We start from the raw sequence: 13287 nt of genomic DNA on the forward strand, positions 1-13287 counted from the left end.
ATTAATTTTTTTACATTTTTTTTTTTTTTTTGTAATAAATAAAAGTGCATATATGGTTCCACTATAAAAAAAATATATATTTTTATAATGGAAGTTAATTGTTAATTATATTATAAAATTATAATAATATTTTAGGTTAAATAGCTTTAATTTATTCATAACATAAAATAAGGTATTATATATATCAATTATTTTGTTATAATTTTAATCATAAATTATAATAAATACAAGAAGAAAAAAAAAATGAATGTCCATTATATTAATATGTTATTGTTTGCATTTCCATTAAACATATTGGTAACATTATATCATGTATGAATCAAATATTCATAAATATTATGATAATATATATTTTTATTACGATACCATATATATAATTATTATATATATAGTCCAAATATACATATTTATTATAAATATATAAAATAATAAACAACTATTTATAATATACATACATATATTACATTCTTTTTATAGGAGTATAATCAAAGGAACCATAAAAGCGCCACATTTCATACATCAAATACAAAACCAACAAAAACACATAGAACATTATGCGAATGCGAATCATACTCACCATCTAACTATGAAAATGACCCGGAAATGAAAGAAATAATGGAAATTTTTAATCATCAAACGTCTGAACGATTTCGCGAATATGACGAAAGAGTGCAAAATAAACGAAAACAATGTAAAGAACAATGTGAAAAAGATATACAAAAAATTATTTTAAAAGATAAAATAGAAAAACAATTGGCACAACAATTTTCCCCATTGCAAACAAATATAGACACCAATGACATACCCACTTGTGTTTGTAAAAAATCCTTAGCAGATAAAACAGAAAAAGTTTGCCTTAACTGTGGAAAAACTATGGGAGCGGTTGCACCTGCTTGGGGTCTGCTTAGTGGTTTGGGTTATGCAGGATGGTCACATTACGTTGCTGCAAGCATCCTTGAAGAGGGTATAAAAAAAGGTATAGAAGCGAGTTTAATTAAAATCACGGAAATAGCAACACATATATATCAAGTTTCTACAGCTGATATACCCAAAATTACTACGACACAAATACTTTCCTCAGGTCACTTTACTAATAATGTATCTTTTTTTGATATGGTTAATTATATAAATAATTATATGTACAATACATTAGAATCTGAGGGTTATAGTCAATTTTGCTGGGCCATATCTTCTATGGCTTCTAGGAAACCGATTACTGCCTTTAATAAAACCTATGCCATATATTCAGAAGCAGTTACAAAAGCAGTTACTGGTGCTGAAAACGGTGTAATTGCTGACTTAGCACCTTCTACTAGTAGTATAACTACTACCATAATAGCTTCTATTGTTGCAATACTAGTTATAGTTTTAGTTATGGTAATTATTTATTTAATTTTACGTTATCGAAGGAAAAAAAAAATGAAGAAAAAATTACAATACGTAAAATTATTAAAGGAATAGTAATGTTTTGTTATATGAATGTTGGTAGGAGGTTTGATATATGTATTGTTTTTCTTGGAATGTACCATATTTTTCATTATTATTATTAATATTTATATTTTTATATATATTAGGTTTATATGTATAATTTATTTTTCTATAATTTTATTTAATTATTTATTTATTTATTTTCCAAAACTATTTTATTTAATGTATAATATAGTTTTTAATTTATATTAAATACTTGACACCTACGCATTATTATATCTAATTCTTTTTAAAACATAATATAACGTATATTTCTTAAATACCTTACATATTTTTCAATAGAATATATAATAAAACAGAGGAAACTTATATTATATTATAATTATTTTGATTATTATTATTTTTAATTTTATGAGAAATATATTGTTCAAAATATTATTACATCCATATTTATATAATTTAAATTAAAACTAACAAATATATTATTGAAATTCACAATTATCTTTTTTAAAAAACCTATCATATTATATTGTTTTTGCATATTCATTTCATAATTTATTTTATTATTATATTAATTACTTTTTATTAGAAATACTACTAATACAATGAATTCCAAAAACAGTTAACATATAAAAAACATAATAATAATTACACATAATATAACAAATAGGTATATTACATAAAAAAACTAATAAGAACGCAAAAAATACATAAAATAGATAAAAATAAAACACAATAAAATAAAACTGATGAATATTTTTATTTTAATATAATAATACAGTTTTTTTTATTTATTTATTTATTTATTTTTTTTTTTTTGGAATTTTTATTGTTATTGTTATTTTCTTTTGTTTAGTATAATATGTAAATATTATTTATATATATATATATTTGTTTATTTAATTTATAACATATAGATATTTTATGCAAATATATATTCATATATATTTCATACTATATACTATTTTTTTATTTCTTTAAGTCTTATTTATATTATATATTATTTACATATTGATTTATTATTATATTTGTATACATATTTAGTCGGGAACAAATAAAAAAATAAATATTTTTTTTGTTTATTAAAATTTCTTTTTTCTATAGATTTTTTTTTAGTTTTGTCTTTATATTTATTTCCCTTTTTTGTATGCTCACATATATATATATATTTCCTTCTTTATATTTGTTATAGAACTATATCTTATAATAATAAATAAATATATTATTATATTAATATTTAATAATATATATATATAATTGTTCGATGGTATCTATAAATAAAATTAAAATAACCATGCATTAACACAATTATTCATTTACACAATGTAAGCATGTGTTGTTTATTATATATATTGTTATAGAAAGATCTTTTCTCATATGAACCAATATATTTTTTTTTATCATTATTTATAATATATTTTTTACATTATATATCTGTTCTATTCTTTTTTTTATTTATTTTTTTTTTGAATTATACATACTATTATTATTATACGAAATAGCTACGATTTTAGAAACAATGTGCAAACCTTATATATATATATATATATATATATATTTTATTATTAATTGAACATAAGAGAAAACTATATTTTTTTTATCGTTTTTATTATATTATAAAAAATCGTATATTTCTTTTCAATATATATATAATAATAACAATTATTATAATTTTTCTTATTTAAATATATAACTATATTGTTATAACTAGTAATCCCACAATTATTATATCAATATATTCTAAAATAGTATATTTACCATTTTAATATTTAATATAATACATATATTATCAAAATGTTGCAATAATTTCTATATTATGAATCAAATATATATATAACATGCATCACTACACAAAATTATACAATAGTATTTTATTATTTTAATACTTTCTTTTTTATTAAATTTCTTTTTAATAATAAATATAAATATATTTTTTTAATAGAATATTATTTTAAAAATATATATATTTATATATTTATTTATTTATATTTACATAATTTTAGATACATTAGAGAGAACGGTATAACATGCAATAAATTTCAGAAGAATTACATAAAAATAAAATTATTAAAATATATTTGTTTTAATAACTTTTACAATATTTTTTTGTTTTTTTTACGTTTAATGACAAATATTATGATATATAATAATACTTATATTATATCAATATTGTTAACATATATGTTGCAATATTAATTTCTCATGCATGTTCTTCCCAATTGTAAACCATATGTGATATACACGTTCAACAACTATTACATTACACATATATTCATATTTTACAAAAAAAAAAAAAAAATATAAGTTGTATTGTTACAATATCGTAATATGTTTTTGAAGAATATAAAAAAATATTTAAATTGTAATTTATCGTATGATATAAAATAAAATTTTATTAAAAATTAAAATTGAAAATTATAAAAAATGTGATATATTTTGTTATATTGTTTTTTTAAATTAATTAAAATTCTTTTTTTTTTTTTTTTTTTTTTTTAGTGTTTTAAATAAAAAGGCAAATATGGTTCCACTATAAAAAAAAATATATTGGTATAATGGGAAAATAATCGTTAATTATATTATAAAAAAAATTGGAATAATATTTTAGGTTAAATATATTTAATTTATTTATTTGATAAAGTAAGTTATATATCAATTATTTTGTTATAATTTTTATCATAAAATAACATAAATATCACAATAAAAATGAAAGTCCATTATATTAATATATTATTGTTTGCCTTTCCATTAAATATATTGGTAACATTATATCATGTATGAATAAAATATTCATAAATATTATTATAATATATATATATATATATATATATATATATATATATATATGATAACATAAATTATATATAATAATTATACCTATATATCTATACAAACTACATGTAGCCACAATATACATATATATATATAAACATAAAAATATACATATTTATTACAAATATATAAAATCATAAACTACAAATAAACATTACATATATATGTCACCATTTTTTATAGGTAAATACCCACAAAAAACTATCCACCACAACATGTGATATACAAACTACCAGATTATTATGCGAGTGTGAATTATATGCACCTGCCAACTATGATAATGACCCACAAATGAAAGAAGTAATGGATAAATTCAGTAAACAGACACAACAAAGATTTGAAGAATACGATGAAAGGTTGCAAGAAAAACGACAAATATGTAAAGATAAATGTGATAAGGAAATCCAAAAAATTATTTTAAAAGATAAAATAGAAAAACAAATGCAAGAACAGTTTGCTACGTTACAAACTGATATACAAAGTGATTCCATTCCAACATGTGTTTGCGAAAAATCATTAGCGGACAAATTTGAAAAAACATGTTTGAAATGTGGAGGTGTCTTGGGAGGGGGTGTGGCGCCCGAATTAGGTTTAATAGGTGGAACGGCTTTATATGGGATAAGTGTTTGGAAACCTAAGGCTATTGCATCCGCTATTGTAGAAGCACAAAAAGCAGGTGAGGCTGCAGGTAAAGCTGCGGGTGATATCGCGGGTGTTGCTGAAGTCATTTCAGGATTAAAATCAAAATTTTCTCTAGATACATTATTTGGTACAACACTGGACAAATTTATTACGACAAAAAATTATGTTAATGAAACTGTAATTTCTGGAGCTGTTAAACTTCAATATCAAGTATCATGCGCAACAGACCCACTTGGTGAAACAAGCGTTCTGTGCTTTTACAAAACTATTGGAGAACCTAATGCTACTGCAGCTGTAGTGGAAAATGCAAAAATTGTTGTTACAGATGCTATACAAGAAGCTTCTGAAGTGGCGTTTAAAGTTACTGCTTCTAAAACAGCTGAATTTAAGGAAATAAATATTGCTACCGTAGAATCTATATGTAACAGTTACAACACTGCCATAATTGCTTCCATTGCTACTATAGTAGTTATAATTTTAGTTATGATAGTTATTTATTTAATTTTACGTTATAGTAGAAAAAAGAAAATGAAGAAAAAACTGCAATATATAAAATTATTAAATCAGTAAATATATGGTCTCATGATATTAAATTAAATTTAATATTTTGTGAATTTTATATTTAAAATACAAGGATATTATGATAATTAAATTTTCATAACATTATATTTTTTTTCCCCTATAATTTTATTTTGTTTATTCTCATGTAATTATTAAATTATTTAATTTATATATATATTAATGAAACAAGTGTAATTTATATATATTTTTTAAATCAACAAACTACTTAAATATTTATTTATTTATTACATGCTATTTATGAACACCTCGAAATATATATATTTTAAATTCCTTATAAAAAATAATATATAAAGGAATATATTATAGAATAAATATATTATATTATTGATCATATACTAATATATTATTTAAAATCTAATTATATTTATATAATATATACTAATATAAATAAATATAATTTTAATTAACAAAATTCATCTTTATCATTTCTATCATTTTATTTTTACTATATATACAATGTGTATTTTCTGTTACATTTTAATGTCATACGTAATATAAGATGTTATGTTAATTATTTTTTTATCTTCCTATTTTTTTTACTTTTCCAACCTTTTAATAAAATATGTGTTATATTACTACAGGAAACAAATTAAGAAAAATATAATATATATAATATATTTTATATACTAACCACAAAAATGTTTTGAATAAGATATATCTATATATCAACACATTACAATATAATAATAATGAATTAATCTAATCTTACAATAAGCATTATTAGAAAATAGTAACAATATAATGTATAATAATTATAATTGTATTAGAATAATCATATTTATATGATATCCTTTTTATTTGCCTATTCCATTACATATAATTAATATAATAGAAAATTTAATGAATATATAAATATTAATAACATGTCATCTATTACAAATAAATATATATATTAATTGGTTTTCTATTAATGTAATATTATTAATACATTATTATTATTATTATTATTGTTTTTATTATAGAATTGTAAAATTACTATAAGTTTATTTTTTAAAAAGTATATCTTTTAGAAAACTATTATTATAATATAATCATACCATTAGTTTTTTATATATTGTACAAATAATATATTATATTTGATATTATATATAATTACAATATATATATGTAATGTTTACAACACACAAATTATAAATACAAAATGATTATACTATTATATTTATATACAGTCATTTAAAATACAGAATATCACTATGTGGTATTTTTTTGAAAATCGTTTAAATTGTATTCTTGTAATAATTCTATATTTTCAAATTATTAAATTACATTTTATAATTAGCTAATATATAATTTAATTAAATATCCTATTGTATCTATATTTATACATTATTATTTATAAATAATTATAATTAAGTAACAAAATAATAGATACAATAGAGAGCATTTTCTAACATAGAATAATACTTAGCAACAAAAATAAAATAAACTAAAAATATATATATATATTAAAATACATATAAAAAGTATTCTATTATTTTATTTTTAAGATTAATATCATATTTTATTAATTACCAGAAATTTTGTTATTATTTCAAAAATAATAATTATATTAGAATATAATTTAAGATATTTATTTCATAAAAATCATGAAGGCTCTTGTGAAATATATGTGGTTTACACCAAAAACTACTATTGATCCACACATTTATATGTGTATTTGCAGGAAAATATATTGTTATTTATTAACATTTTATAATATATATATATATATATATATATATATATATATATATAATATTTATTAAAATTTACTTTAATATGAATTTATCATAATTCTTATATTTATATAAAACAAAATTACTTTAAGAAAAAAAAAATAATAAAATAATAATAATAATAATAATAATATATAAAATCCAAGAAAATATTTATATTTATTTTATATTATATAAATTTTTTTTTTTTTTAATATTTCATGATTATTCTCATAAAATAATTTATACTTATGATGAAAATATAATGTTATTATATCATCAAATTATAAGAAAATTTCCGCTTATCAATTTATTATTTAAAATTAACATTAGAAAATAAAATACATCATTGATACAAATTAAATTAATACAATTTGATATAGAACATGTTATTTTTTTGAATTAAAAATGAACACATATTACCTTAAAATATTATTATTTAGCTTTTTGATAAATATTTTAGTATTACCACAATATGTATGTATAAAAAATACATTATAATTACAATAATATAAATATATAATAAAACATTTATTACATTTGCAGTACATATTCATTAATCCTCTTTTTTTTTTTTAGGAAAATTGTGAAAAAGGTCATTATAATGGAAGCCTCGTACTAAATAACACGCAAAGAACAACGATAAATTCAAGATTATTAGCACAAACACAAAACCATAATCCACATTATCATAATGACCCAGAACTTAAGGAAATAATTGACAAATTGAATAACGAAGCAATAAAAAAATACCAACAAACTCATGATCCATATGAACAATTACGAGAAGTAGTAGAAAAAAATGGAACCAAAATTAGAGGTGAACATGCTGCAGAACCGATGTCAACGCTAGAAAAAGATTTATTGGACACATATGAAGAAATCTTTCACGAAGAAAGTCATATGTTAAAATCGGGTAGGTACCCAAATGATGATGACAAAACAAATGAAAAGTCATCATCATGTGAATGTACTGATATTAATAATACAAAATTAACAAAAACAAAAGGAAAAGATAAGTATTTAAAACATCTAAAACACAGATGTTCCCGTGGTATATGTACTTGTTCAGTTGGTAGTCTATTCTTAACATTGATAGGTTTGGCAGCTGCAAAAAAGGCTGCACTTGCTTACTTTTCTGGAACTACTAAAACTTGTGTGTCATCTATTCCAATATTTAATATGTTTAATTGTAGTTCTGTAGCTACATCTCTTCAAGCAGGAGGTGCAACATGTGCTACTGGTATATCTGATATCGCTGGAACTGTTTCAACTGCTGCTACTACAACTATATTCCCTTTTTCTATTGCTATTTATGTCCTTATTGCTATAACTGTCATACTGATAATCTTGTACATATGGTTGTATAGAAGAAGAAAAAATTCATGGAAACATGAATGCAAAAAACATTTATGTAAGTAATGTATTTTTAAAAAGTATTTATTATGTAACATATGAATCGCATATAAATTATATCTTTAATAATCTTTTTTTTACATAATTAAAATTATTAGAATTCTTTGTTCTGAAAGAACAAAATTTTATATGTACATAATATTTATATATAAGAAAGCAAAACAATTAAAAGTTTTATATAATATATGCGTTTATTAATTTACACAATATATTTTTATTACGTGATTAACAAAACAGAAAAAGAATATATATATTTTTTTTTTCGCTGTTAAAATAATAATTATTATAATATATATAATTCATTTTATAATTTTTTATTTATATATATAAAGGATAAGAATTATTTTAAGATTTATTATTCTCTTTTTATATTAAATAAATACAATACACCGAACGTACATAAATCTATCTTTTAATTAAATATTTATTCATGACCATTTATATATATATAAATGAAAAATACTAAATATATTTATATTATACATAAACTAAATATCCATCATTTTTGAATGAATAAGATGATTCTATTATTTAATATATTAAATCTTATAGTATTATGTTTACGTTCTGTTTTTTTATCTTTTATTTAACAAAAACTTACAGATTCATTTCGTAATACACACAACAAATATTTCAAAATTGTATATAAAAATATATGTTATATCAAAAAATATAGTAACATATTTGGAAATAAAATAAAAATAATATGTTGAAACATTTTTATATTTCTGAATAAAAATGATTTCTAATAAAATATTTGTATCATATTAATATATTTAATAATCTAAATATACAATATTTATATTTTTTATGTTATTTAATTTATTCTTTTCCTTTTATATATAAAATATATTTTTTACAATACATAAATATATTTTTGAAAGATCATTTTATGAAAGATAAAATAATAAGATCCGCTTGAAATTTTATAATTTATATCACACATATATATGTAATAAATTTTTAATTATATAAAAAACTAAAACATTTAAATATCTAAAAAATACATAGCAAAAATTTTAATAAATTTAAAAAAATAAACAGTTTTTTTTAAAAATATAAAAACAAAAAAATAAAAATATATATATGTGAACAAAAAAAAAAAAAAAAAAAAGGAAAAACATTTTATAATATATATATACATTTAATACAAATGTATGATTATTTGATAATTTTATTCCTTTACATAAAAATAAATATATTTATCAAAATTATATATAATATATTTTTATTTTTATTAATATTAATAATATATATATATTACACAAATAAGAACATATTAATAATTTAATATATACACATTAAATACTACATCTTTAAAGAAAAAATAAAATACGAGTTAATGATATAATGTCAAATGAAAATAAATATATGTACAATTATATTTCTCATTATTTTATTATTTTATTTTTGTAAAACAAAAATTTTATAAAAAAAAAAAAAAAAAAATTCTTCCATATAAGAATAATGACATAGTACAATTTAATAGATCTAAGGAACAATATATTAAATAATCCTAATTATTTAAAAAAAATAAACCATTAGACGATGAAGAAAAAAAAAAAAGAGTTATTCGTATAAATAATTTAATAAACATCAAACTATAACAAAATGATTCAAAATTATATTCCAATTGATATTTATATTCAAACAAATATTGCAGATTTCATAATAGCAAAAATATAAATTATAAATATGGAAATTAACAAAAAAAAAAAAAAGTTCAAAATTAATATAAATGATAAAGGTAAGATAAAAATAAATAATAATTTATATAAAGTAAAATTCACAATATTTACATTATCAAAGAGAAAAACCTTATAAATATCATTTATTAAATGATTTTTATCCTCAAATATTAAATATATATTCTTTTGATTTTTCAAAAATAAAAAAATACATAAAAATATTCTTTTCCTTACATAATATATATATATATATATATATATATATTATTTCACATACACTTTCCAATAATATTAACATATATAGCAAAATATTTAATTCTGCTCAGTAGTATCAACTCCTATGATTATAATACTTCCATTTTTAATATCATTTTTTTTATTATTTTTAATAATATCCCTATTGATATTACTCAGTTAAAATACTATAAATTGAAATAAACATATTTACTTAAAAAGCATAAAATAAGAAATAAGAATAGTAATATATATATATATATATATATATATATATATATATATATATATAGCATATGTTCTATTATAAGACATTATTCATTTTTAACATATGTATTATATAATAATTTATTTTGCTTTTAAATTATTGTAATATCCATGAATTCTTAAATATATAAGATTTATTTATACACAAAATAATAATTTATTTTTTATACATATATTTTTAATAAGAAATATACATAAAAATAATATATATATTATATATATATATATGTATATATCATTTTCTTCAAAATTTAATTAACGTTTTTAAATATAATAATTAATATATTATAATTTTATAAAAAATGATAATTATTAGTTTCATCCATATAACATTTGTATAATTGTAAATTTAATAAAAACATTATATATTCCTAAATAAGTGTCTTGGCATTTGAAACAAAAACAAATTATTAATAATAGTTATATATATGAAATATAATTATGTATAATAATATAAAAACAAATTAAATTAAACAAATATAATACAAAAACCAAAAAAAAAAAAAAAAAAAGAAAAAACATATACATATATATATATATTATATATATATACATATTATATTAAAAACATATAAATTCATATATATATATTTTTTATTTAAATTACATAAATAAAAAAAAATATTCACATATAAATATTAATACATATGAATAGAATAAAATATATATATATATATATATATATATATTATATTAAAAACATATAAATTTATATATTTAAATTTTTTATTTAAATTACATACCATAAAAAAGAAGATTCACATATAAATATTAATACATATGAATACCATAAAATATATATATATATATATATATATATATATATTAATAATCGTTATGTTTGTAAATGATTTTCTTAATATTTTAACTAAACATATAATTTAATCATTGTATATAATGATGAAAAGAATATATAATGTTTATTCTAAATTAAAATATTTTATTTATTTGTGTCCGAATACTTTTTCTTTAACCAGTTTATCATCTTTAGGCCATAACCAGAGTACAAGCAATCCAACTATAACAATTGTAATTAACATTATAAATACTGTAATACCATAAACACTACCAAAAGCGATCAGAAATGCACTAAAAGTATAACAACATTCACTTAGAATAAGAGTAGCGATAAAACTAAAAATAGCCAAAAGCAAATTAATAGATGCAAAAATACCTAAGTTTCTTAAAAAACATGCTAACTCCCTCCAAAAATATTTCCCTTTAAATATAATCTCATATAAATTGTTTTTAATTCTATTAATTAAGCTATCCGAATTTTTTGATTTATTTGTCTTTAATTTTTTATCATTTTTATATAGTAATTTATTTTCCACTTTTTTTTTTTTGCCTTTTCTTGGATTAGGAACGTTTTTATTACTCAGTAAACATTTTTTCTCTTTTAAAGTATTACATGATAATTTATCTTTTAATATAATCTTTTGATTTCGGTTCTTATTTGAATTATCTACTGAAATACGTTCTGTTAGACATCTTTTATGAGTTAAATTATATTGATGTATATACTTTTGATTTTCATATAAAAGAATTTCAGCATTTATCTAAACATAAGGAACAATAAAATTATGAATATATGAATATAAAATAATTAAAATATACAGAAAACTAATTTTGTTATTACTATATTTATGTTTCATTAATAGGTATACATACTTTTATTTATAAATATAAAAATTAATTATGCAATATATATAAATATAAATATATACATAATAATTAAATTATTTAACTTTATTAATAAACTTTTTTTCAGTTAATATGAAAATATGATAAACTAAAATACATCAAATATATATTAACAAATACAAAAATGTATTTACTAAATAGATATTAAGATTTTTTCCATTTTGTTACCTTATGAAAAAATACTAATATCCTTAAAACAAAAATATACATAAATGTTTTAATATAATATAGGATCATATTTTTTTAATATTGCCTTCATAATATATATTTATTTAAGAGCTTAAATTTTTTTACTTAAAAATTTTTTTGTTAATGATATATTTAAATCATATTTTTTAATATATTTACTATATACAAAAATTAAATGTCATTCAAAATATATATATATATATATATATATAAACTTTTGTAAAAATATGTATTATATAATATTAATATAATACTTTATAACATGAATGAAATATTATTTTAATAAAAAAAAAAAAAAAATTATATAAAATTAATATACAGTATTACTTATTTTTATTACATAAATATTTTTATATAACTTATTTCTAAATATAATGGAATGTGTATATATAATAATAATCAATCCGTAATATTATTATTTCCTAATTCTTTCTTTTCATTAATTATATCATAAAAATATACTTTTTATTTAAATGGAAATTACATATTATATTCAATAATAATTATTATGAATATAAATATATTATTTTTTATTAAATACATGAGGAATTTTATATTAATAATATAATTATATAAATGAAATAATATATTATTTTTACACTATTATAAAATAT

At 17.6% G+C, this 13287-nt stretch overlaps 4 protein-coding genes across 4 annotated transcripts; 3 read left to right on the forward strand and 1 right to left on the reverse strand.

Annotated features, from left to right (window-relative positions):
* Positions 1-243: 243 nt before the first annotated feature.
* Positions 244-1461, forward strand: PF3D7_0901400 (rifin; the record flags this gene model as incomplete). The annotated part of the gene is made up of 2 exons (XM_001351853.1): positions 244-312; positions 478-1461. 2 exons carry the CDS (start codon positions 244-246, stop codon positions 1459-1461), a joined length of 1053 nt encoding a protein of 350 aa, XP_001351889.1.
* Positions 1462-4131: 2670 nt separating this feature from the next.
* On the forward strand, positions 4132-5469 carry PF3D7_0901500 (rifin; the record flags this gene model as incomplete). The annotated part of the gene is made up of 2 exons (XM_001351854.1): positions 4132-4200; positions 4441-5469. 2 exons carry the CDS (start codon positions 4132-4134, stop codon positions 5467-5469), a joined length of 1098 nt encoding a protein of 365 aa, XP_001351890.1.
* A 2114-nt stretch (positions 5470-7583) lies between these two features.
* Positions 7584-8597, forward strand: PF3D7_0901600 (stevor; the record flags this gene model as incomplete). Its single annotated transcript, XM_001351855.1, has 2 exons — positions 7584-7652; positions 7755-8597. 2 exons carry the CDS (start codon positions 7584-7586, stop codon positions 8595-8597), a joined length of 912 nt encoding a protein of 303 aa, XP_001351891.1.
* Positions 8598-11724: 3127 nt separating this feature from the next.
* Positions 11725-12721, reverse strand: PF3D7_0901700 (Plasmodium exported protein (hyp5), unknown function; the record flags this gene model as incomplete). Its single annotated transcript, XM_002808861.1, has 2 exons — positions 11725-12339; positions 12653-12721. The coding sequence occupies 2 exons, from the start codon at positions 12719-12721 to the stop codon at positions 11725-11727; spliced, it is 684 nt and encodes a 227-aa protein (XP_002808907.1).
* Positions 12722-13287: the final 566 nt, after the last annotated feature.

The sequence above is a fragment of the Plasmodium falciparum genome, assembly GCF_000002765.6.
Source record: "Plasmodium falciparum 3D7 genome assembly, chromosome: 9".
Classification (NCBI taxonomy): domain Eukaryota; phylum Apicomplexa; class Aconoidasida; order Haemosporida; family Plasmodiidae; genus Plasmodium; species Plasmodium falciparum.